The sequence below is a fragment of the Cibotium barometz genome, chromosome 1 (assembly GCF_041138505.1).
Source record: "Cibotium barometz isolate CiBa-2024 chromosome 1, ASM4113850v1, whole genome shotgun sequence".
NCBI lineage: Eukaryota > Viridiplantae > Streptophyta > Polypodiopsida > Cyatheales > Cibotiaceae > Cibotium > Cibotium barometz.
Genome location: NC_141046.1, coordinates 65,371,616 through 65,399,394, shown reverse-complemented (window position 1 = coordinate 65,399,394; position 27,779 = coordinate 65,371,616). Strand labels below are relative to the sequence as shown.

Here is a 27,779-nt window from a genome sequence, read left to right as displayed (position 1 = left end):
GTATTAATTATTACATACTAAATACATTGCGAGACCTTAAATAGAAAGGATATGGGCAAGTGTATGCAAATAGAAAAAGCAAAGACGGTCATCATTTCATTGACTTTTTCAAGCATTAATCTTTACATAGTGAAACGAAACCTTAGAAAAACACTCTTATTCTTGAAAAACTTACATAATATATTTAATGGAAATGCAAAACAACATTTTGATGCCCTATTAGAAAAGTTGATCTAATTTTGAGGGGATAATTAAAAACCTCCAAAAGTTGAAAACCTTTAACAGAAATTGTGAAGCTCAAACTAAAAATACTGTGCTAAAACTCTTGCGCTTAATGCATGATGCACAGTCCAGACACAAGGCTTGCCAAGGCCGAGGTGTGAGTGAGCTCCCTAAACTTGCTACCATCTTGCATGCTGCATCGTATTGTTCACCTTCCCTCAAAATGAGATGAGCAGAGAAGCTAATTCAGTAGCATGCTCCCACTTAGATGGTCATAGGGGTTGGAATATGAGGAAACCTGGTTAGAGAGACAGTTATATGGCTCTAAAAGATAAGGAAACCTGGTTAGAACAGATAAGGATGTTAACACTTAGTCTAATCATGAAATCCTAAGGCTCAAAAAGATAAGGAAACCTGGTTAGAACAGATAAGGATGTTAACACTTAGTCTACTTAGAAACCTGGTTAGAGAGACAGTAACATGGCTCTTTTTCCAAGTGAACAGATAAGGATGTTACCACTTAGTCTAATCATGAAATCCTCAGGCTCAAAAAGAAAGATGCTGCTCTGCTGAGTTCATTAGACCTGTACTGCTTTCAGTAAACTTCCTACTTAGAAAACACACAAGCACGTGTGCAGGTGCCCATTTGGTGAGAGGGGTGTGTGTCTGTGCGTGTGCGTGTGCGTGTGCGTGTGTGTGTGTGTGTGTGTGAGAGAGAGAGAGAGAGAGAGAGAGAGAGAGAAGCTCTGGATGTTGAGATTCTCATGTGTAACTAACAGAGAAGGTACCAAATTACACAGCTGTACAAGAAATCTGGATCCTAAACCAACCTGCAGAAAACACATCTGACAAATCCACAAGGAGTTTTCTTCCCTGGTGGTTCAACCTCATGAACAAGCTATGCACTGTCCCCTCCAAAGGAACTGCTGCTGATACTGATGACTTTTTTGCTATCTTCTGGATATGATGACTAAGATGTGGTCTTATGCTCTGGCTGCCAACCATTGGCAGAAACATGCAAGCCCTTGGTCGTAGATTCGCCAGACCACTACAAATGGGACACTTGTTGTGCTTATGACAGAAATATGCAGAGTATTACAAGAAGCAATTCGCCTTTTGAGGGACTCAAATGTCTACAAATTCTTCCTTAGTTGTTTCCGGAGAGGACTTGGCTTCTGCCTCCTTTGCTCTTCCCAAGAATGTGGAAAGCTCGGCATAGTAGGGGCTTTCTTCCTTGTCTTTCCGTCCATCAACTACATCTTTGTATTCTGCCATGAGCTTGTCCCATTTCTCCCTGCACTGTTTACCATCCCTCTGAATGCCTAGAGACCCTAGCTTTTCACCAAGCTCTTCCCAGAGGCCAGCTCTCCTAGTGGACTTCACAAACTTGCTTTCCATTTCCCGTCTGAACCGGATAAGATTAAAAACCTCTGATTTCTTCCAGTTTTTAGACCTCTTTTTGGGGCTCACAAGTCCATTTGGAGGTGTCGCCATTGGGGCTGGCACAATGGCCGTGCTTACTCCTGGCTGCCTCTCGCTCAGGAGCCTCTGTGTTAATACAATCATCGCATTGTTGAATGCACACCTCTGTGCTCGCTCCTCGGCTCTCCAGTTGTCCTCTCTTTCATGCCTGATCTGCTCTCTGATTTGCTCTTTTCTTTCAACAGCTTCCAATAACTCTTTGAAAAACCTTTGCTGCCTGGTGATAATGGTCTCCAAGAGCTCTTGTATGACTGCAAAGTCCATAAAGGAGATAGGGTCTGCCCTCCTACGCTTCCCCGGAGATGTGGGCTCTTCCTTGTTGTGAGCCTCTCTCATGTCCATGGCACTATTTCCATGGCCAACTGCACAGGACATCCCCACTTGCTTCCAACTTGGCATTGCATGGCTATTCCCAAGCTCAAACTTCACTCTCTTGGCATCAGCACCATCCCCTGATGCATCACTCTCCCTTTTGTACGACTTCCACGAGAGCAACACATGCAGCTCCTCGTAAAATGGATGATCCTCTTTGTCTCTTGCACCATCTCTGACTTCCTTGTAGCCTGCTGTGAGCTTCTCCCACTTGTCTTTGCACTGCTGCCCGTCGCGGGAGAAATTCGCCCTCTGCAAGGAGAGTGCAATTTCTTCCCACAACGCGACTTTTCTGCCACTCTTTCTGAACCTCTCATCAAGCTCGGTTCTTGCTTTGATAAGCTTCAAGGTCTCAGCCCGGGTCCAATTTTTGGACCGCTTCTTGTGCTCTCTTTTCTTGTCCTCTTCAGTGTTGGTGCCATCATCTGTTTTCGTCCCATTTTCTAGGTGCTGAAAGGGACCAATGGCAGCGCCATCATGGGTTGCCGCCGCAACAGCTTTCATTTTTGAAGGGTTTCCCGAGACCATATATGAGGACAGTTGTGACATGTTTGCAGAAGTGGTTCCCTCCATTGTGAGAGAATTCTGTGACTGGTCACTCATATCCTCTGTTGAAGAAGTTTGAGGTTCATCATCAAGATCGTTTCCTTGAGGTATGGTTTCTGAAGGTGCCACAACAAGCTGTTGAGGGTTCATGATGCTTTTTATGTCTGGCAATCAAAAAAAAAAAAAAAGACATGAAGAAATCAGAGCTTGACCCCCCACAGTCCAAAAACACAGACAATTAGATGTACAGTAGCAGTTCAGCAATTATCAAAGTTTTTGCCCAAAATATTCCAAAAAGGCCATGGATGATGAGGGTTAGGGAAAATACTGGGAAAAAAAAAACTAGAGCACTAACATGGAAATTTGACAAAATCTATTTAAAAAAAGCAGAGTAGCAGAGTAGTGCTCCCCGCAACAAACCATTACAGCATTTAGCTAGTGCCCAAACACATCCAACCAACCAACCAAAAAATAAAAATAAAAGGCTACAATTCATCAATTTAATCTTAGCTGGTGCCCTAGGTAAATCATGGAAAATTAGAGTTCCAAAAGTCCCCCAGTTAAGGATTACAACAGTAAGCACAAGGAGACTAGAAAGCATACCAAATGGGGGGGGCGGAGCCTGTAATTACTGCCCTCCTAGAAAGGAACAGTTGTAAGAAGAGAGAGAGCACAGAGCCGTCCAATTGACCTTTGAGACTTCGGCCCCCCTACATCTGGCTTGGAAGCAAGGCTAAATTATGTGAAGAACAGAGAAACAGAACAACTTAACACTGAAAAGGGAGAACCAGGTTGGAAGGGTATATGTATGCTTTCTGTAAAAAGTAGAGATAAGCCTCTCCTTCATAGCATGGAATTGCAAGCCTTAACCTGATCATGAATAGAGATGACAGAATTGTCTGTGTCTCACCACTACAGAAAAACAGCGAGCACACAGAAAAGCAGATAGTGATTGAACTGAGCCCAGCCCACATACATAAAGTAATGCTGTGGGCAATCGGATAGTAGATTATGGGGCGGTGAAAACAAAGGCACAGATACTGTAAATGAGGGTCTATGGAAGCTTGAAGACCCAAAAGAGAGAGAGAGAGAGAGAGAGAGAGAAGGGGGGGAGGGGGGGGGTTGCAGATCCCCCAAGAAGAAATAGACAATTTATTTTGAACGTGGGAGGAGCAATGGAGGCTAGAGAGATGGAAGCTTAAGGAAGGGGGCTAGAGAGAAGCTTACAAAAAGAGCCCAACAGAGAATTGGATGATGATGAAAACAATGAGGCGATAGAGCACGTGGAGATTTAGAGAGAGAGAGAGAGAGAGAGATTGGCCCACAAGAGAGCTAGGCGGTGGGCAGTGGGGGCACACACCCACAAGAGACGCTAAAATTTGGCAAACAATGGAGGTTACAGACCCAACAGAGACAGGGAGAGAACAGGGTTACAAACTCAGGCTAGAGAGAGAATCTTACAAACCCATCACAAGAGACACGAGAGAGAGGAGAAGAAGAAGGGGACTAGAGAGAGAAGCGTACAAAACAGCACGAAATTCGTGATGGAGGCCCACTGGAAAGCAAGGAATGGAGAGAGAGAGAGAGAGAGAGGGGGGAAAAAAGGTCCACACGGCACTGGAAAGCAAGGAAAGAGAGAGAGAGAGGGGACGGTAATGGGGGGAGGGGGGTTAAGAACAAAGAGAGAGAGAGAGAGAGAGAGAGAGAGAATGGAGGAACAGAAATACTTAACACGAAGAAAAGGTCACAAAAGAAAGAGAGTCGAAGAGAGAGGTGAATGGAACGGGACGTGGGTCTTTTGCTTTCGGACAAGAAAAGACCACCCTTTGAAACGGGCACAAGGAACCTGGATTCCTGCTAAGGCCCTGTTCACGCGCCACCTTATGTTCCCAACCAATTGTCAAAGTGTTTTGATATTGGATAGCACAAGTTGGCATTGGTTTCTTGAATTTTTCCCACGTTGTTGTGAGAGATACGTGTAAAGCTTTAGTTGCTATGTCATCACCTCCTCTGTGCTTGCATTTAATATGCTCTCATATGTGAAAAGGATTCCTTCATGTGAATTGATCGAAGTGTTGAATTGCATCCGTGTGAACACGCAACAAAGAGCATATGTACGTACATAGTTGAAATAGTTGACAATACTCATTTTTAAAAAATTGGTGCATATTTATTTATGCGTGCATGGCATGCAGGTGCATTGTGTGTGTGTGTGTGTGTGTGTGTGTGTGTGTGAGAGAGAGAGAGGGGGGGGGGGGGGGGGAGAGATGAATAGTCACAACCTTTGACAAGCCAACTCTCACAGAATTATGGCCTTTGATAAGGCCACTTATGGCCTTAGTGGTGCTTACCTTGAGTTTGTAGGACACTAACTGGGCTTCTTACTTGCTTCCCTACTAGTACCCTTCCATTCTCAAATCTCATCACTTGTGACACAACCAAGCCCTTTTTGAGTGGTTGCAAATGGTATAAAACGTAGTAACGCATGGCCCAATCGCGTGGCTACACAAAAGGGTAGTGGATGAGCCATGTGAAACCATCCATTTAGTAATGACAATATACATGAATTCCTCTAAATTGAGCATATGCACGCTTGAAAAATGATTGGAACTCCACATGCAAAAAATGTGACAATGTGTTGGCTAGGTAACTCTCCAATCACATCCACTATGGACTTACACTATTCTAACCTAAGACTAATGGTTTATTTGGACCCACTTTTCATTTCTTTTTTGTCCTAAGGGAAATTGTTTTCAAACAAAGTCTTTATCTTTTCAAACTAAATAATAAAGCACAAATGCCAAAAAGTGAAGTGGTAAGATAGATTATATGGTTTACATGCCAACTTGCTCCTACTTTGGACCATTCTAAGATCTTGTGATTTCCTCTTATCTAATTCAAAGATAGCTCTCTAAACAATGAGGAGCAAAGTAATGCCACTACAAACAACCAATGTCTAAATGTGATAGTGATACAATATGTGTATGTGTTGTTATTCCATTGTTTGTTGGTACTTGTATAGGAAGAAATTAAAGAAATGGTTTTCACTGCCCCAAGTCTAGGATGATTTGAAACTTGATAGGACATCCTGATGGACCCTTGCCATCCACCTTTTTATGTTGTTTTTTAGCTACTTCTAAAGTGTGGAGGACAGTATTTTAATGTGTCATCCTTTTCAAGGGGTGGTTGGTTTTATAATTGTGGTAGCACTTACATTCTTCACTGAAGGTATCTAAGAAACAAAACTTTAAAATTAGTTTGTAGAAATTTTGGTCATGAATATAGTCAATCTAAGCACATTAAACCTCATCCTTATTCACATTAGTGGACTTCTATGCGCGTAGTTTAAACGTAATGACTAATCATTAAGTTTTCAAGAGGGGTTTAGAGAAACAAATAAATGGTTCATCTTGTTAATATTAAATCAAGATATATGGAAATTGACTATTGTCAACTTTTATAGTGGAATCTAAGAACTACTATGCTTTGAGATGACACAACCCATTGTTATATTAGATCAATTTCGAAAGAGTTATGAGACATACCTTTATTTAAACTTGTAGTTCATATTAGTTTTCTAGTTTAGCTAAATGTGGTAGTGATATTATAGGTTTACAGTGTTGTTACTCTATTGTTTTTTTTGTAGGGAAAAATCGAAGAAATGGTTTTCACTTTCCCAAGTCTAAGATGATATGAAACTTGATAGGACATCCTGATGGATTCTCCCCATCCACCTTGTTATGTCATTTTTTAGTTCCTTCTAAAGTGCCTAGGAGTTAGTTTTTTAATGCGTCTTCCTTTCCAAGACGGTGGTTGGTTTTATAATCGAGGTGGCGCTTACATTTTTCCACCCAAGGTATCCAAGAAATAGAGTTAAAAACTGATTTGTATAACATTTGCTCATGAGCATAGTCAATCTAAGCACCTCCAATCTCATGCTGATCTAAGATCCACCTTGATGGCATCTCTACCATAGCAAAGCTTTTGGTTTAATGTGTATGATATATTTTCATTATCTACATTGAATTTATGTCTTCCAAGATGAAAATATTAGCTTTCTTTTGAATGACCCAGTTCTTAAACATCTAAGATATTTGAGCAATGAAATGATCATTCACAAGGCCAAAAACCACTTCAATGTCATGCAGAAGGATAAACAAGAAAGTGCTATTGTGCTCAAGGGTACTTGCATGTTGTACAATGTGAGTCCATGAAGCACATGTCACTTGTAATAAGCATTATAGAGTAAACATAAGTACATGTCACTTGTAATAAGCATTATAGAGTAAACATAAGTACATGTCACTTGTAAGCCTTATAGAGTAAGCATAAGGGCCATTATTGGAGATGAGAAATATTTATATGCTTCATTGGGTCAAAGGGGCTAAAGACAAGTCATAGAAGCTTAAAAGGTCATGTGTTATTATAGTTTTGAAGCCCTATAGGTTGGAGGAGTCCTCATCTTCACTTCTCCTAATGGATTAAGTGTTAAACACATAAGCTCCATATGGTCCATTAATATCATAATTCTAACATTATAGAACTAGTAAGGTATTGAAGAGTCTAGAGTACAACATTGCCACAAAAAAGTGGTCATGAGATCATGGCCACTTATGGATGACCTAAGAAAAATAGAAAGTTAAATTCCTTATGTTACAAGTAAAAATGGATAGTGGCAAGAATCTTAGTCAATAAACTTTTGCAATCAGCTCTTTCTTATTTCAACATCTTAACACTATCACAATGGCGTGGCAACTTATACTAGAGAGATCCACTAATGTATAAACTAAAGCATCACATCCACTTCGAGTGGTTATTCATAGACCCACCAATATATTTAGTGCATCACTTTAATAAAAATAACTCCTTCTCAAAAGTATGCAATGACTACATTAAGAAACCCTAGAATGATAATTGTAAGTAGAAAAGTTACATTATTTAACTTCATATTCAAGTAAATATATTTTGTGTAGGCTCTTACATTTGAGCATAAGGAAATTGTTTCAGATAGGAGGCAAGTGCACACACACATGCACACGTACATGTACACGTGCACGCACATACAAACACGCATGCATATGCATGCATGCACGTGCACACACGTACGTACATCACGCACATGCATGTGCATGTGTGCATGCATGCATGTATGCATATGCACATGCACACGTACACATGCACATGTCTGCACACGCACATGTATAAGCATGCACACACATGCACGCCTTAAGCAAGTATATACACAAAGTTTGTGGCTTCCCTATTTAACATTAAGCTCAAGGTAAGGCCACTTCATAAAGTCTAGTGTTGTCTTACAGTACACGCATGTACGCATGCACACACACACACACACACACACACACACATACACACACGTGTGTGTGTGTGTGTGCATGTACGCATGCACACACACACACACACACACACACACATGCATGCATGCACGTGCACCTCAATTGATATTCATGATACACACACACACACACACACACACACACACACACACACACACATGCGCAGGCACACGTGTGTTTGTATGTACCTCAATTAATATTCATGATACAACAATGTAGTTTCATTTTGAATGATGCAAGTGGATATTCAAGATCCAAGAGAGAAAATTCAACTTAAAATAATGATGTAGATGAATATTAAGATCTAAGAAAGATAAATCAACTTAAAATGATATGAGATGGGATAAATATAATTGCACTAACGTAGTTTCAATTAATATTCATTATACAATAATATAGTTTCATTTTGAATAAATATTCATGATACAACAATGTAGTTTCATTTTGAATGTTGCAAGTGAATATTCACGATCCAAGAGAGAAAATCCAACTTAAAATAATGATGTAGATGAATATTAAGATCTAAGAAAGATAAATCAACTTAAAATGATATGAGATGGGATGAATATAGTTGCATTAATGTAGCCATAGACTTTTGATTGTGGTTTGTAGATTTGTCTTAAACTGTAAAAAATATAATCATAGATTATTATTTTTGTGGTTTGTAGCCTTGTCTTATACTACAAAAAAATATTTATTTCTCTTTTACATGAGGTAATTCTTTCTCTAAAAGATTATAGCCATTAATTCATGGAAATTATGCTCGTACTAAATTCCCTTGATATTTTTGAGGTTATTTTTAATGAAAAATAAGTGGGTTAATATTGATTAATCTTTTTGAGGATATTTTTAATGAAAAATAAGTGGGTTAATATTGATTAATCTTTTTGAGGATATTTTTAATGAAAAATGAGTGGGTTAATATCGATTAATTATTCTATAGCCTTGCCACACAAATGAAGAATGTATAGCCATTTACTACATTGCTTCTATGGCCTTGTCTCATAAATGAAGAAAGATTCAATGTATAACCATTTACTACATTGCTTCTATGGTATTGAAAAGATAGGATGATTTTTCCCTTGCACTAGGGACTAAAATACATCATCTTTAAAAAGCCTCAATAATCCCCTTAGTGTGGACAAGGCATCTAGCACGATGTAACCTTGATAAATTACTTTTTCAACTTAGAAATAGCATATTCTGAAAACACTAAAGGTCATACTATTAATACATATACATGAAACACCAAATGGAGAATCATCAATACTTGATTTGACTTAATGTTAGAATTATTCGCATTATTTGGAATTTATGGATTTATTTGATGGATATTTATTTTATGTGCAAGAAAGACTGATCACCTCTAACTTGTCACATATTTTGAGCTTATATTGTGAATGTTAGTGTAGATCAGTTATTAGCAGGGTTAGTGTGCGGGATGTGCATGGATCCATTGGGTTTGCTTCAATGGAAATCTATTGACGCATGGCGCGTGGCGATTACTTATTCGACAGTGGCAGTGATATTTTATGTGCACATTGGTGTGCAACATTTTGATACACATTAGTTCTATTTCATAAGTGAACCTTAGAGTGTTCACATTTTTGTATTTAGGCAAGCCCAATATGGAGATCCATATTTTTGGCTATATGTATTTTTGGCTCTTGCTTTTTGTACAAGGAAATATATTCAAATACACCATGAAGAGGATGTGACGTTGTGTATTAGGCACTCAGACGGCCCAAGGCTGCTGTTCTTTGCATGAAGGTGAGAGACGATGACACGAAACCCTAGGGTGACACCAGCTGTCAGAGCGCCGCCTATCTTCTTGTCTACAGTGCGCACACTGCTACATTGGACAACGCACCAATCACCGGCTAATATGTACCGACCACCGACGAACACAGCGACTACTGATGATTGCTAGATAGAAGCGAGCATAAGGGGCATCTAATACAGCCGGCACTAGCAACAACCCCATCAACAAGCGCCAACACAAGCGACAGACAGGTAGCGCACCACGATGACCTCATCTCTGAGTGGCGGATGGGCAGCGCGCCAACAACCTCACCTCCCCACAATCCCAACGTGGGTGTCTCCTAAGAGACAAAGGCAAAGGGTAATCTCTTCTCCCCTTTATACCCAGCTTGTTTTCCGTATTCATCAACACGATGTGGGATTATTAGGGAGACTGCATGGCATTCTATGGTAAACCCATGAGAAGAAGAAGAAGAAGTAAGAGAGTAAAAGAGAAGAAGAAGAAGGAGAGAGAGAGAAGAGAAGAAAAAAAGAAGAAGAAATATTAAAAACAAAAAAAAAACTATATATATATATATATATCTTTTGAGGGGGAATATTTTTTTTCCAATCCTTGTTTCCTCTACATCCCCGATTTCTACCAAGCATCTACAGCCATGGATTTTGATGATGGCACTCAACCACCAACCATTTTGAATGTGTCACCTCTTCCCGCTCCTACCTTAGAGAGGAGCGCATTCTTCTAGTCGAGATGCAACTTGAAGAACAACGCAAACGCTAGCATGGTCATGAGTGAGGAATCTCCTGATGTCATGCCTCCTGAAGATGATCGCTTGAGCAAGATTCTCAAATCCGTTTTCGACTGCCAATAGACTCACAAGGACTCCAAGATCAGTCGTCGCGCATTCGTCGCGCATTCATGTTCTCCAAATTTGATGGTAAAAAAGATGGTCGTCTAGTTCTTTCTTGGTTGACTCAATTTATGATTATTTTGCTGGTGAACGATTCTCCGAGGAAGATAAAATAAAGTGTGCTACTAATCATTTGAGTGATCGAGCTTCTTTGTGGTGGAACACACTTCACATGGGTCCTACCAAGCCTCTCACTTATCTCAATACACGGAGAGATTTTGGCAATCACTTCTTATGCTTCGTATGCTCGAGGATGTTTCTAAAGAGTCACTCCCACAAAAGTATGAAGATGGTCTTGAGACAACTATTCAAGTGGATGTGAACATGTTCAAGCCAACTTCTCTTGTGACGCAATCTCTCTTGCTCATGATTCTAGTGCAAGAAAGGTTTGCCTCATCAATTACCTCGTAGTGGTCAGTATGCTTCTCCACCCAATCGACAATCTTCTTTCGTGCTGGGGAATCAAGGTTTCAGATCTTCTTTTCGACGTCCTCAATTTTATCAATCTCCTTCATTACAACAACGGCATACATGAAATGGTAATTTTGGTAATGGTAGTAGCAATGCACGCACTTTTTCCAATTCAAATGTAAAGAACAATTTTAATGCTACCTACCCAAGCAATGTACACCCAAACCCAATTCTAGTCACAATGGTAATGCACCCACTCCTCGCCCTACCCAACCTCTTCAAGTCAATAATGTGCCTACATTATTCAAGTGCCATCGAGTGGGACATCGAGCCGACAAGTGTACCTTTCATCTTACTCAAGTGGCACAACTTCACAATATCGAAGATGACACATACTATGATGGTGATGGTGATATGGCTCCAGATTATAGACGGAAGAACAACTCAACAATGAAGAATTGGGTACGCAAAGCGAATTGGTAGGTACTTCAATCACTCCTCACTCTTTGCTTCATATGAAAGGATCTATTAATGAAAGTGATATCACTATATTGCATGATGATGGTAGTACGCATGATTTTATTTTTGAAAAGGCAGTTCGTAGGTTGCATTTGGAGACTCATCCTTCATGTTATAAGGTTAAATCTGCATTTCAAGGCATACGCTACATGGGCACTCGTGAAGTACGTGACCTTGAGATACAAATTGGACCTTATAAACAAAAACGAAACTTTTTCATTGCACCTTTGCACTCTAGTGATATCATACTTGGTATGCCATTTAGACATGAATTGTTGCCATATATATAGGCAGTGATGTGTGTGAACACACTTAGGACCGCCGGGGCACTTTTTCCCTCTTTAGGAGGTTTTTTCCCCCGGCTTGTATATACGCCCATCCTTTTAGGGCTGACTTATCTTTGTACATTGACACAATCTAATACACTGTGTGTTGTGTGCATTCTTGCTTCTTCTTCTCCAAGCTTTGTGTGCTTTCCTGCAACCCTAATTCCAACATATGGTATCAAAGCAAGCATCGGCTCCCAGGGCTACGTCGCTAGCACCCTCCGACTCACGTTCTCCGATTGAGGTGAGCTTTCACGAGCGCTTGCAGGTCCCTATACTCTGCAGATAAGCTCGTAGGCCTTGCGTTCTCAGAAATTGCATCTGAGGTCGTTTCGGGGTCCGTTTTTGCATTACAAGTTCTGTACAGGTGTTTTCGTCATTTTGTGCAGAAATTTCGACAGTGCATTTTCTGCAAAACAGGCATATGTATTCTATTGTGGACCGTGCTACATAGCACGAGTTGTTTTTTGTTCAGTCTTTGCTTCATTACAGGTAGCTTTTGCATCAGTTTCAGTCAGTGGGCCATGGCTGATAACAGCAATGATGTATTTCGCATGTTGTCTGCTGATGACAAATTGGATGGAGACAGCAACTACCCACTTTGGGCATACATGATGCAGCATGTTTTGGTTGCAAAAGGAGTGTGGAACATTGTGCAGGGTATGGATGTACGTCCAGGTTCTGTGGATGTAGGATCTGTTGAGGATGTTGCAGGTTCTAGCAGCTCTACTGTTGCTGCTGTTTTACCCACTACTGAACAAGCTCGTTGGGATGGTAAAGATGCGCAGGCTCATGCCTTGATTGCACTTTCTGTCAAACGTAACATCACTCCACATATTCGTTCAGCTAAAACAGCAAAATAGGCTTGGGATATTCTAGCTGGTTTGTATGCAGGTCGTAACACGAGGCAAAAATCTCCTACCTGCGTAAAGAGCTAGAATTGAAGATTATGCAGGAAGATGATGACATGAATGTTTTTCTTGCTGAGATTAAAGATCTCAAAGAATAGTGTCACATGTCTCTAATGGGAATACTGTCACATGTGCCAATAATGCTTTGTACCCAGTGAGACGGGCGTGGGTAAAATTATGCTTACTGCTGTACATGGTAGTGCTTTCACACTTTCAGATGCTTTGTATGTGCCAGGGATAAAGAAGAATCTATTGTCTGTCTTTGCGCTTGCTAGACTTGGACTTGTAGTCGAATTTGTGGATGACAGATGTACTGTTCATAATTTGACTTCAGGTGATACGATTATTGCATCTGGCACCTTGTTTCGTGGGCTGTATAGGCTCAATTCTTTTGACAAGTGTGTGGAAGATTCAGCAAATGCAGTTTCTGATGAAAAGGCAGTTTCAGATGCAAAACTATGGCATGCTCGTTTTGGTCATCTGAACTTTGCTAGTTTGCTACGTTTGCAGAAATTTGATATGGTTGCTTCATTGCCCCCTCTTGAGGCACCATTAAAACATGTTTGTGAAGGCTGTATTTTGGGCAAAATGCAGCGTTCTGCGTTTCCAAAGGATGGTTCTGTGCGGGCCACTCGCAAATTGCAACTTGTACATAGTGATGTATGTGGGCCTATGCAAACTCCGTAAACACTTGTACTTCGTGACTTTCATGGATGATTACTCAAGGCATGCATGGGTATATCCACTGAAGGCAAAGTTCGAAGTGTTTTTGTGCTTCAAACAGTTTTTGCTTATGGTTGAAAATGTATCCAATTGTATAGTGGGCACCCTCCGTTCTGATCGAGGGGGGGAGTACATGTCTTGTTAACCTATGACGGACATTGAGACGTACTATGTTTTACGTCATTAATTTAAATATTCTGAGTCATGGGCTGGGCTTGTCGGCACCATATGTTAAGGATGAAGGGATTGGGTGATCATTCGATGAGAGGCGCACCTTGAATATTAGTAGGATAAGGGTTAGGATCGGCCGGCCATGTATGGGCGCCCAAGTGTGAACGGCCAAGTCACCTATAAGAGTCAAATGTAACCCTAAAATCTTCATTCTCATGTGTTGTGAATACAAGAGTGCTCTTGCCTTATCTCTTTGGTTTCCTTCTCCTGCGTGTGAGAGAGAGAGAGAGAGAGTGAGAGAGCGATCGAGCACTGTGTAGCGGCACGGCGGCGGAGAGGCGGTAGAGCGGCGACGGCGGCTCCTTCTTCACTGCTGCGACACGGGAATCCTTCAAGGCGGCGGTTGAGCGGTGAGTGACACACCCTTTGCATTCTGTTTGAGCTTTCTTCCCTGGTTGTATGCTTGCAGCCATTCGTGGCTCACATACGGTGTCCGACAAGTCCCCAGCTACGACCTGTGTGACAAAAGCGCACATTTTTGGCGCCGCTGCCGGGGAGTTGCCCTGCACCAAGCTCCAGTTTGCAGCTCGAGCTACTGCGTGAAGTTTAATTTACACTGCAGGAAAGGCGTCTGTGCTGTTGTTGAGGTGTTTCTGTGGTTTTCAATCTCTGTTTCTGCAATTTGTCTTCTGCATTTCTGTTTCTTTTGTTATTTTTCTACTCCGCGTGTGGGCGTGCATTCTGTTTCTTTTTGTTATTTTTCTGCGTGTGAGGGGGGATTTCTGAATCCCTAGACCTGTGCTGTGTGCGAACTGCACCGCGGCCAAGGCTGAACCCTAGATAGAAAAAACTTATCCCAAACCAAAAAAAAAATTAATTTTGGAAAAAAATAAAAATAAAAAATAAAAATTTTTTACAAAAGAAAAAAACCAAACGTGTGGAGAGGAAAGATTTTTCATTTGGAGAAAATTTTTTTGAAAAGAAAGAACCCCAATTGACCCATGACCTCGGCCCCGATCTCGGTCTCGGTCTTTTGATATATATATATAGGAGAGTGAGCCTCCATAGCTTTCTTTCAAGTGAGAGCTTATGGGAAGTTGTGCCCTATATGTAGCCCACTCCCCAAGGACTAAAGTGAGCATGTGGGATAAAGTCCTCACCCTCTCCTCCATAAGCAAATAGGCTTTCGCCCCTTCCCCCATAGGGAAACGGACTGTTTTGAGGACCACGAGAGCTCTGGATAGGCGAACACGGTGCTGTAAAGCACGCTAGGACCCTTTAAACGATACGCTCGTTTCGAGCTATCACACGCCCTAGTCCAAGTTCGACCGTAAGTAAGGGGGTCAAAAACGAGTTAAAAACAATCTAAAAACAAGTAAAAACGGGGTGCAAAATACCCAAGAAACCACTTGTGTGGGCTTCCAGGGTAGTTACCAACGCACGTGGGGTAACCACGTCACATGCATCTACGTTCTGGTCGGGTGCTAGAGCCTAAGCCACTAGAAAGCATTTCAGTTTACGCAGGCTCACACCATCCCTCCACGTTAGCATCTTGGCCTTCGACTGGAACCCAAGGGAGTGCAACCCAAGATCCACGAATAGTGGATAGTGATTCGTCCTCTGACTCAGAAGCCATGGAAGGGCACCCTACCAAGAACCCTAAGGAGACAAGCCAAAACATGCCAGTTTGGGCCCCACAACCCGGATCTAGCATGTTTAGTCGTCTAATAGAGACCTTTAGTAAAGCTACACGCTCTGAACATGCGACAAGCGAAGTAAATGAAGAAGGTGGGGTAGTGGATTCGCCATTCACATCTCATGTAGACCCTACCCTCCCAAAGAGTGTCCATGTGGATATTCTACCCACTTTGTTTAATGAGGGCCCTACTGAGCTACCACATTCCGATGCTCTTCCTAAAGTAGAGGTCCCTAGAAGCCAATCCATAAGAAGTGACATTGCATCCACTTCAAGAGAACCGTTTGGCACACCAAGTCTGGATGGGATATTTCTCAATGAAAATTGGGAATATGATCTACATACAGAGACTCTAACTGACCTATACACGGGTTACACATACCATGTAGGTTGGTTAGAAGTCCTACGATCTACATCTAGCGCCACTAATCTAGAGGAGCAACAACACATGATATGTGAGGTTATTCATAGAATTATCCAATTTGAGAGGCAAAATAGGGGAGTGAACCTAGTTTCCACTGGCCCTATGAGATTTTTGGATACGGGCAAGGCCAAACAACCAACCCTATCACAATTGGAGACTCCCTCGGTGAGTCCCATAGACCCTTCATATGTTGTTTCACCTGGAGTCTCAATGTAGGTTGAGCCCACCAGCAGTAACTTTAGCTTCCCAACCTTGGCTCAACTTTCCATTAGGGAATCCACAATGCCTATCCCAATGATGAGCATGACAGAAAGCGCACCTGTTACCACTGTAGTTAGTATGACACCGCTACCTAGTGGAACAGTACCTACAACAGTGTGTGCCAGTGCCTATCAACCATATGTACCTATCGCTACTCATGCTCATGTAGCTCCTACGCCTCTTAGTATGCCAATGGCGTATGCTCCACGACCACCTTATCATAACCATTATCTAAGGGGAGCTAGGCCTAGTCACATATCATATCCTACGTCGTTTGCCAACATACTCAGACCAACGCCAACTCCTATCAGCCAGGCTATCCCAGAAGTGCCTCCAACAGCTATGCCTGCTCACCTAGGTGATCTTGCAGCGTTTGCTTAGACGATCGGACGATCTATTGCGGAAAACATGCGGGGCATGCCTGAGAGAGAACCTAGAAGCAAGGCAGTACAAGTGGCTAAGCTCACTCAAAACTTCAGTGGTAACGAGGATGTTAGGAAGCACATTGAAGTCTTTGAACACGTGTGTGATTCCTTGGAAGAGCACAATGAGCTGCATAAGTGTAAAGCCTTAGGCTTAACCTTGAGTGGGAAGGCCGGAGATTGGTATCGAACCTTAAGTGTTGAAGAGCGCACTCACTACCCCACTCTCAAGAGATTGTTCTTGAAAGAATACATACGTGAGGGTGTGCTTTGGGGAGTAGCATCTCAACTCCAAAAAGCTGAACGTGAGGAAGGGGAGTCAGTGAGAGACTTTATAAGTCGATCGAAGCATCTAAATTCTCGCTGCACTCCCGATGAATGCTTCAATAACAACCAACTCCTCGATAGATTCATCCGAGGATTGCGCCACGAGGACATTTACAATGGCCTAGTCATTAGAGGTCTTACAACGTGGGAAGCAGTCACTGCCAATGCAATCCAGTTAGAAGACAACTTGATGATTGCAGGTAAAAAGGTGTCTTCAGAAACAAAATCCGTTAGTTTGCAAGTATCTGGGCACGAGCCAATGACGGTAAAACCTATTGCCAAGGAGCCCAAGATATCTGAAATGTCTGTGACCGACCTTACTAAGGCTCTCCAAGAATACTTTAGGGGTAATCGAGCTCCTCAAAATAGCCATATGTACCCAAGAAGAGAGCAACAATGGTGTTCGGTGTGCTTAGGACCACATAGCACGAGTGAATGTCCCACATTCAGAGTCAAATTCAATGGGAATTGCAATGCATGTGGTAAGTACGGCCATCAATCTAAAGATTGCCTAGTACTTAAGCGAATGTTGGCGAATCAGGCACCACTAGCCTGGTCAAACACACCTCAAGTACCCGCGCTAATGCCTGCACAACCTGTCGAGCAACCGTCACAGCACATAGTTCCAAGGAATCCGAATGTAGTCCAGTCTGTGCCATTACCACCGCCAGTGCTAGGACCACAACCTCCACATCCAAGGATTACCCCTATAAACCAAATGGGTTGTGTCACATAGTGCGTGTGGGGATTATGAAGATGAGATAGACCCCACTGCTCCATATGGGATTGATACATTTGAAATGATTCCCCAGTACTACATGGAGGATCATTTCGGGCAAGTCAAGCCTGTATATCAAGCGGCTGCTCTCGCCACAAGAGGGCAAAACCTTAATACCTTGGCGAGGAGACCACCTCTTCAATGCTACGATTGTGGTGGACCGCATCGTGTAGCAGAGTGCCCTAATAGGCTACAGAAGATCGTTACTCAAATGCAACCAAATCAAGGGAGCACATCGGGAATGCCGGTACTTACATGTAATCGTTGTGGCATAGATCATTTGATCGCTCAATGTCCACATAATCCTAATGCACCCAAGATTACGCCATTGAATTTGGTTGAGGTCACCAACCAAGCACAAGGAACCACACCCGTTGTACTCGCGAATGTAGTTACACGGTCAATGCTTCAAAATCAAAACTACATTCTTGAAGAGAGGGATACTGCATCAATCGCTCAGGCAAAGAAAAAGAAAACACGGCAGAAGAGATCGCTTAATGCCACGAGCTCCAAGCCTAGTTCAAAGACTAACATAGGGAGGGACAGGGGACGACCCCGTGTATATGAATGATCCTGAAGATGATTCCTATTCAATAGAAACCATGGGGACCAAAGCCACTACCTTAAGGGAGAAACCCACTCGGGAGCTCAATGAAGGAGAATCAAGCGAGTACATAAATAAGGGGAAACAGAAGGAAACTTCCTCGGCCCCACAACCAAGTCAGTTAATGCCCTCTCGACCACCCAAACTGACTGAGACTCCCCAAGACGAGCCACGTGGGCCAAAAACCCTTAAGAAAAAGATTGGAACTTACCCAAACCCAGTTGAGGAGATTGAACAAGTGCAACACTTAAGGGGTTTGGTGGAAGAAACACAAAGAGAACTGGAGCCAAACCCGAGAAAAATCAAAATTCCAGACACAGTGTTTCCTACGCAAGTTTAGCCTCACAGGAACCATAAACCGTTAGCTATACCTAGTATCATTCGGGAAGAAAGTGAGGATAGGACATCCGAAAGTGGGCAAACACCCTTTTTGCTCGAAAGAATGTTTAGTGAGGGAATGCCTGATCCCATTGAAGAGGAAGTGATTCCATCTTCACCAGTCCCTAGTCAAGGGGCGATGTCTCGAAAAGTACCGTTGAATGTGTCTAAGCTAATGGATTTCATGTCCTCTGAAATCAGAACCACGATCATATCCAAATTATACGGAGATCCTGAGCTATTCTTAGCTCTTCGGGCATTTCTCCATGGAGAACTAAAGGCGGGGCTACCACAATTTGCAAATATGGATAGACCCGACACGCTTCAAGATGAAGGGGAGCATTGGGATCTACAACCCAACCTAGATGAAAACTCGGTCGTGGAAATACCTGTTAACAAGTTGGGACAGTACTTTGAAGGGGACGAATCTAATGCAACCCTCCCCATTACTACCAAGGGATTAACTTTAAAGGGAATCCTTGATGGTGGTGTTGGAGTGAGCATTGTGACTAAAAACTGTTGGGAATCTATGGGGAGACCTCACCTCGAAGTCACAAACATAGTGGTTAAGATGGCAAACGGAACTATTGCTAAACCTATTGGAATGTTAAGGGACCTTAAGATCAAGGTTCTGGGATACAAGGTACGACATACCTTCATTGTAATGGATTTCTCCAAGCATCTTATGTCATATCAAATGATCTTAGGACGTCCTTTCATGAGGGAAGCACAAATGGTGCATGACTGGTCGAAAAACCATGTCTACCTACAATTCCAGGACTCTGTCATTCGAGTTGATCTTGAGAATGGTCGTGCGCATCCTTTAGGAAGCAAGGTTATCATTGATAATCGATCGGATACCACTGTTCACTCCGCCCCATTAAGGTATTGCTATACATGCAAAAAAGAGACTGATGATGGGAAAGATTCTCCTTATATGGATGTCCTACCGGGTATGACTGAGTCGGATAACGTGGATTGGGTACACCTAGCGGCAACCATAGACACATGGGAAATAGAGGCACAAGTTGGGTAACACCTGAGGGGCAAGATATGCCACCATTAGTGCCAATAAACATGATAGGTGTTATGCACTTGACTCCTGATGGCGAGAAAGTGGCAAACTCCACTGACACTGAAAGTAGCGAAGACTCTGACCAATGCAACTCTGAGTATGAATCTCAAGAAGAAACTGACCCTCTGAGGGGAAAAATGAATCAAATATTCACCCAAATGTGGAAGCAAGGTGCTCAAGGCCTAGGACAGTGACCTCCTGCAGTTCATCCGAAAGTGAAGATCGACCAAGTGAGTCCGAATCTGATAGAAACAAAAATCAAAAACTTGGTAAGAAGAAAACGAGACATAAGCGTCAACGCTATCGAGCTAATGTACGCACTGCAATAAACAAGGAAAGATCCACTGCAGAATGGCTTAATTATGTAGGAGCCATTGATGCTCATCGGAAGTTAGCGGATAATTGGGGACAATACCTCCAAAGTGTCATGTGGTGTATTCCGCAACCTCATGACGTCGCCCAATTAGAAATCGATGAGAAGCCAAAACTAAGTCGTACTGCAAGGAGGCGGCAAAACCAAGAGTTGGCTCAGCAACAAAAGGAAGCAGAATTGAAAGAAAAAAGCCTGGCACAACAAGAACCAGTAGACTTACACCCCGCACCCGAGCATTTCAAATCATTTACCACAGGGGAACGTAAAGTGGTCTACACAAAAGCCCAACGAACGCCTACCAATGGGAGTAGCGGTGTCTACGATGGCCCTGCGGTAGTTAAGGAGATAGACTTAGCAGATCCGGGTGAGGAATCTAAACCAGTTTTTATTGCTCAAGACCTCACCAAGGCGGAAGAAGCTGCACTTACGAAGCTTCTTAAAGAATTCAAGGACATATTTGCTTGGACATATCATGATATGAAGGGTGTTCCACCCTCGGTGGTGCAACACACGATTCCAATGATTAGCACTGCTAAACCAGTCCAGCAACGTCCCTACCCAATGAATCCTAAGTACGCAAAGATTGTACAAGAGGAAATTGAAAAGCTGGTAAAATGTGGATTCATATACCCAATTGAGCACTCAGAATGGGTTTCTCCAATAGTCATCGTGCCAAAGAAGAATGGGAAACTCAGAGTGTGCGTTGATCTCAAAAAGGTTAATGCAGCCACCAGAAGGGATCATTACCCCTTGCCATATTCTGAACATGTGATTGAAAGAGTGGCAGGCAAGGAGGCATATAGCTTTTTAGATGGGTACTCGGGTTACAATCAGATCACAATTGCCGTCGAGGACCAAGCTAAAACAGCATTTATCACGGAGTTTGGAGTGTTTGCCTTTCGGGTCATGGCTTTTGGCTTGACCAATGCGCCTGCAACATTCCAACGATTGATAAACACAGCTTTTAAGGAATATCTAAGGGACTTCTGTGAAGCTTTCTTAGATGATCTTTGTGTTCATTCCTCTTGGGACGAGCACTTGATGTGTTTACGAAAAATATTTGAAAGGTGTAGATTATATCGCATCTCCTTGAATCCTTTCAAATGCCAATTCTGGGTTAAACACGGAGTTATCTTAGGGCATATAGTGTCCAAAAATGGGATTTCCACGGATGAGAGTAAAATCAAGGTCATTCTGGAATTGCCACCACCCACCAACTACAAGGGAGTCCAACGTTTTATGGGCCACGTTGGTTATTATCGAAGGTTTATTCTATTCTTCGCCGAGATAGCTCGACCATTGTATAAGCTTCTCATCGAGTTTATTTGGACCGAAGAATGTGACCGTGCCTATGAGCTATTAAAGAAGGCCTTGGCGAGTGCTCCAATCTTGAGAATGCCTAACTGGGATTTACTCTTCCATGTGCATATTGATGCATCAAACTTTGCTATTGGGTGTGTGTTAACTCAACCTGGAGAACACAAGCTAGACTACCCCATTAGCTTTGCCAGTCGCGCCAGTTGAACGATGCTGAGATGAACTACACCACTACGAAGCGAGAAGGGTTGGCAATGATATATGCAGTAAGGAAATTTTCGTTATTACCTCCTTGCCACCAAGTTTGTTTTCTATGTGGATCATCAAGCATTGTTGTATCTGGTAAACAAACCATGCTCCACAGGAAGAATCACACGATGGCTATTGATTCTTCTTGAGTTTAATTTCACTGTTGTTGTGAGACCTGGCAAAAAACATGTTATGGCTGATCATTTGTCTCGCATACCTAATGGTGAGGCTCCTACGGGGGTTGATGATGACTTACCGGACACTTCCCTGTTCATGGTGGAGACAATGCCTGAATGGAGTGAGAAGATTGTTAACTTTTTGGTTAATGGCTTTCCACCCAAGGAGCTTCGTAAAGATCTAGCTCGAAAGCTAATCAAAGAATGCGAACCCTATTGCCTGATAGCCGGGACTCTTTATAAAAGAGGAAAGGATGACGTTCTTAGGCGTTGTGCCCGAGAGGATGTATCTATACATTTTGCAAGAGGCACATATGGGCGTAGCTGGTGGTCACTTCTCAGGAGACTTAACTGCGCGAAAGATCTTACAATCAGGGTATTGGTGGCCCACTATGTTCCAAGACGCATCACTCTTTGTGAAGGGTTGCGATGAATGCCAACGATATAAGAAACCCCAGAGGAAAGATCAGACGCTCCTACATCCGATCAAAGTAAACCAACCATTTGAAAAGTGGGGTTTAGACTTTGTAGGTCCAATTAGTCCAGCGGCTCGAAACACACAATCTCGCTATATTATTGTGGCCACTGACTATATGACCAAATGGGCTGAAGCGAAAGCGACACGTAAGGCAGATGCGAGGACAATAGCCAAGTTCCTCTTTGAAAATATAATCACACGATTCGGTTGTCCTTTTGAACTTGTGAGCGACAATGGTACGCATTTTATAAATGAAGTGATTAAGGAGCTCACAACAAATTTCATGATATCCCATCATAAATCTACTCCTTACTATCCGCAAGCGAATGGCCAAGCCGAGAGTACCAACAAGACTTTAATCTCTGTTTTGACAAAGACAGTTGAAGCTCATCGCACGGATTGGGATCTAAAGCTTACGACAGCTTTATGGGCCTATCGTACTGCGTACAAAGTGAATATTAATTGCACACCATTCAAAATGGTATATGGCCAAGAAGCAGTCATGCCGTGGGAATTTGTCATTCCTAGTCTTCGTGTTGCAACTCAAGAGGGTTGGGATGGTAATCCCTTAGTAGAGCGTCTATATATCCTTGAGCGGCTAAACGAAGAAAGACAATTGGCTGTATACAATGCCCTTGTGGAGAAGGATAGAAGGAAAAAATGGTTTGATCGCCATCTAAAGGACAAGGACATCAAGGTTGGGGATAAAGTCCTGATGTATGGAGTGCGAAACGAAAAGAAGAAGCTCAAATATGCTGGTAAGGGACCATATTACCCCGCAAGGTACCATCAGAGTGGAGACTCTCGACGGAGTTGAAACCATTGGATTCCTTAATGGGAGTAAATTCAAAAGATACTATGACCCCCTGAGCCAGGAGGAGTTACATGCAATCCATCAAAAGAAGGCAGCTAAAGAACAAGCTGAGCTTAAAAAGATACAAGCGAGAGTCGAAGCCAAAGAACGTCAACAGCGTGCTAGGCGACAACGAGAAGCCAACTTGGGAATTACGCAAGTATTTTTCGAGGAAGCAGAGGAGGATGCACTGGAATCTGACCCACCTCTAAGATACCCAATTGAGTTACAGAGTCCTTACGGGGAGGTGCTGTATAATGCATTATTGGATACAAGAGCTCAACATAATTTGCTATCATATGGCGTGTGGTGTCAACTGGGAAAACCACCTTTATCCAAGAATTCTATCCAAGTTCAAGGAATCAACAAGAAGAAAACCCCTGTCTCAGGAATTCTGCACACTCCGGTTGCTTATGACAAGGGAACCATAATTCAAAGCTTTTTGGTTATGCCTGCGGGTACAATGGAAGGAACTGTAAACTTAGGGCGCAAATGGATGTTGGCCACCAAGTGCAATATCGATTGGGCAACTAGACGAGTCACAACGCAAGAACCAACACTCAGTATGACCGCTCAAAATCCCGCTCCTAAGCCATCGACTGTGGACAAAATGCTGGATAACGAAAAATCACAAAGTCTAGTGGCAAAACCATCTTTGATTGTTTGCCACCCCTCTAACGCTTCAACGCCAAGAGTGGAAACAGGCAAGGTGGTCTCTAAGGTTCCGCTTACTATGCCAAAGAGTATATACAAATGGGTCCCAAAAGCTTCGTTAACAGCTACTTCCCCTGCTCAATCTCGTTCAGCCACCAAGAAGCCTCGTAAAAGAAAAGCAGCTACCCACCCGAGAAAGGGCAATGTAACATCGCGATGGATCCCAAAAAAATTATTAGTAGCCCAAGGGTACTACGAGTGGAATGACCAGATTTGGGTCCCTAAACATAAGCTGAATCCCTCTACATCACCTGTAAAACCTTGCAAACCAATTGTTACCACCCCAATGACAATTCAAGACCGTGGTAAGGGAAAGGTAATAGAGTGCTCCGCACCACTTCCAGAGTTAGTTTGGATTCCCAAACGATATCGATCATTACCACCTAGCTCAGGAAGGGGGGAGCCACATGAAGCTTCTAGCTCCTCATGCCAGGCACACACTCATATAGAAGTTTCTACATGCTCTACACCTACTCTTGTCAACACCCAACAAAAAACCGATGAGTCTATGTCTCCCCTTGTAATAGTATCGTCGGAAACCATTGTAATAGTATCAATGGGAGCGTACACTACCATCTCTGCAATTGGATGTGGCCACAAGGGTCATAAAAAGCTATCTGCCCACATCACAACCTATGACCCGCTGGACAAATTGGTTCCAAGAGGCTGCAACATCATTGCCAATAATATGATGTACCCAAGGAAAGGGGAAGCATGTACTCATGCTCGACATTCTAATGCTTCCTCCTTAACCTTCTCCCCTGACCATGTAATTGCCAAATTCAAGGGGATGTATATATATAGCTTCATACATTAAAAAAAAAAAACAGAGAAAAGAAAAACAAAAAATAGTAAAAAGAGCAAGAGCACAAAAACAAGAGAAATATCCGTATACAATCAAGAACTAGATTGACCTGTCATAAACCTACTGATGCTATATCTGTGTTTGCAGATATGGCAGATGCCCGATCATCATACACTTCATCCACTCCTACCTTTGGTGAGAGGTATCATCTGTACCTTTCTCAGATATTCCACATGTGCTATCCTGTAATTGAAACTGAATGGGATCATATAGATGTACTAGCCAGAGAGGAAAATGTTGAGGAATTAGAATGGCTAATTCGCCTATTGACCATGACTGACCCCTACTCCGTAGAGGACATATCCCCGATAGCCCAATGCTTTCCTTTTCCACAAGATGACTATCCTCGCATGGTTACATTTTTGATGAGTTTATGTGGATGGGAAAATGAAAAGGAAATATCTGACAATGATGAATGGACGGATGAAACTCATGGCACTACTGAGGTTGACTTTATTTGTTTGGATGATGCGGATAGAGGCTTAGCCTTAGGGCTAGAGCCAGGACTCTACAACATCCTCTTACCGTATCCTCAGTAGTAGTGTGGTGACTGGTAGGTAGGTTAGTGTTTTCAAGTTTTTTCTAGTTTAGATTCCTTAAACAAGTCTTGAAATTTTCACACTGATGTGCCTCTCGAGGTATAGTGCTTGTTAGTTGATTGTACAGGTTAAAAAGTTTGAGGTGGGTTCGCTTTCAAGTCCTGAGACTGCCGCAACGTTCATCAAAATATATCTACATCAAATTGCAAGCTGTCTCGTCAAATCAAGGAGATCTCCAATTACAGGTGTAATTCTTCCATACCCACTCTCTTTCGTTTTTACTGTTTAATTAATTGCATAAACTATAATGCATGACCACATGGAAATTGTCAATGTACTACTTAGTTTTTGAAGTTGCTTGCATGCTAGTGTAAATCATTAATGAGCTTAACTTTATTGGAAATATTCCTAGGCAGCATGACGTCTTTAGTTAACCTTGGAATACGATTGTCTTAGGTCTAGGGTCAAACCATCTTAATGTTTGACACCTGGCCATGTGTGTGTTGACCTCTAGGACATAGCTATTACCCCTTTGTCGAAAGGATGCAAAAGACAAATTATAGTTCAGGAGCGAAGATCAAAAGAAATAGATTAAAAAAAAAGAGCCTACAATAAATGGCAATACAAGTCTATGATGTGCTTTAATGTTGGCCTATCGTCTTATTGATACTTGGTAGGCGAGGAGTATTCTACTCCAGACCGATGCCTTGGTTGGTAGGGGGTAGCCTTGCCTAAAGTGAGCTAATAGATTCCTGGATAATGCCTTGTGTTAAACATGGTACTAGGATCGATGTTAGTTTTGCCTTAGGAAGGTCGCCATTGTGTATAAAAATTGTCACGTGCATTAAACAAAAAAAAATAAAGGCAAAAAGCTCCTGTAACTCTGATGTTTCTTGTGTCCCTAGGCTTGTGGTATTAACTTGTTCTTAGAGTAGACACAGTGTGGTCATCTGTTTATTTATTAAGCTTGGTTATTTTCCTTGACTTAGGCCAGTTATAAACCTTGATTAACCTTTGACACCTTGCTTACTCTTGATTTACTTTCAATAATTTTAAACTCCTGTTAATTTGCTACACTAGCTCATTCATGTGACCCTTAAACTAACTTCTCATAGCAACATCCATTGTGGTCTAACATGCTTGAATTTATATACTTTATATCTTTTGAATTCCAGCATACTTTCACTCTACTTCCCTGTTTTGCAGACGGTCAACAACAACCCTCTCGAGCTTACCATACCATAGCTTCCGAGGACGGAATCTACATCAGGAAGGGGGGCATGTTAACCTATGACGGACATTGAGACGTACTATGTTTTACGTCATTAATTTAAATATTCTGAGTCATGGGCCGGGCTTGTCGGCACCATATGTTAAGGATGAAGGGATTGGGTGATCGTTCGATGAGAGGCGCACCTTGAATATTAGTAGGATAAGGGTTAGGATCGGTCGGCCATGTATGGGCACCCAAGTGTGAACGGCCAAGTCACCTATAAGAGTCAAATGTAACCCTAAAATCTTCATTCTCATGTGTTGTGAATACAAGAGTGCTCTTGCCTTATCTCTTTGGTTTCCTTCTCCTGGGTGTGTGTGAGAGAGAGAGCGATCGAGCACTGTGTAGCGGCACGGCGGCGGAGAGGCGGTAGAGCGGCGACGGCGGCTCCTTCTTCACTGCTGCGACGTGGGAATCCTTCAAGGCGGCGGTTGAGCGATGAGTGACACACCCTTTGCATTCTGTTTGAGCTTCCTTCCCTGGTTGTATGCTTGCAGCCATTCGTGGCTCGCATACGGTGTCCGGCAAGTCCCCAGCTATACGACCTGTGCGACAAAAGCGCACATGTCTAAAGAGATTGATGCATTTTTGGCTAGTCGTGGGATAAAACACCAATGTACAGTGCCGTATACCCCTCAGCAAAATGGTGTTGCTGAGAGGAAAAACAGGTCACTTATGGAGATGGCACGATGTATGGTCAAGAGCCAAGCTTTGCCACATGCGTTTTGGCTTGAGGCTGTCATGTGTGCTGCGTATGTACTCAACAGGTGTCCCACTAAGGCCTTGCCGTCTGTTACTCCATACAAAGCTTGGCATGGCAGGAAGCCTTCTATTGGTCACTTGCGTCTCTTTGGTTGCTTGGCCTATGCTTTAGTGCCTGTGCAACAACGTAGAAAATTGGATGATAAGGCTGTCAAATGCATTTTTGTTGATTACAGTGCTGAGAGCAAGGGTTACAGATTGTATCATCCGCAGTCACAGCGTATCTTGATTAGTCGAGATGTTGTTTTTGTGGAAAATGCTGTGCAGCCTTTGTTATCATGTACCAAAGAGACAGGTGTGAGCTCACGGGATGTATTTGATACGTTGTTGCCTCTGTTTACAAGTGGAAATTCAAATGTAAGTCCTAATGAGGTAAATATTCAGCCTATGCAGATTTCAAACGACATCATAGATCAGCCTATTTCTGATGCAGATTTACAGGATGTAATTTATGAGGATACGGCTGAAAATGAGCAGGCTAGAGGTATGCCTAAATGGCTGGTGCA

The 27,779-nt window shown here is 42.5% G+C and overlaps 1 protein-coding gene across 1 annotated transcript; it reads right to left on the bottom strand.

The window, feature by feature from the left end:
* Nucleotides 1–973: 973 nt before the first annotated feature.
* Nucleotides 974–4,108, bottom strand: LOC147642328 (trihelix transcription factor DF1-like). Its single transcript, XM_086805240.1, has 2 exons — nucleotides 3,226–4,108; nucleotides 974–2,786 (listed from the first exon to the last, which is right to left on the bottom strand). The coding sequence occupies exon 2, from the start codon at nucleotides 2,770–2,772 to the stop codon at nucleotides 1,348–1,350; it is 1,425 nt and encodes a 474-aa protein (XP_086661366.1). The 5' UTR covers nucleotides 2,773–2,786; nucleotides 3,226–4,108; the 3' UTR covers nucleotides 974–1,347.
* Nucleotides 4,109–27,779: the final 23,671 nt, after the last annotated feature.

Excerpts from the sequence above, each read along its gene's own strand:
- LOC147642328 (XM_086805240.1), bottom strand. The coding sequence starts at position 2,772 with ATGAACCCTCAACAGCTTGTTGTGGCACCTTCAGAAACCATACCTCAA.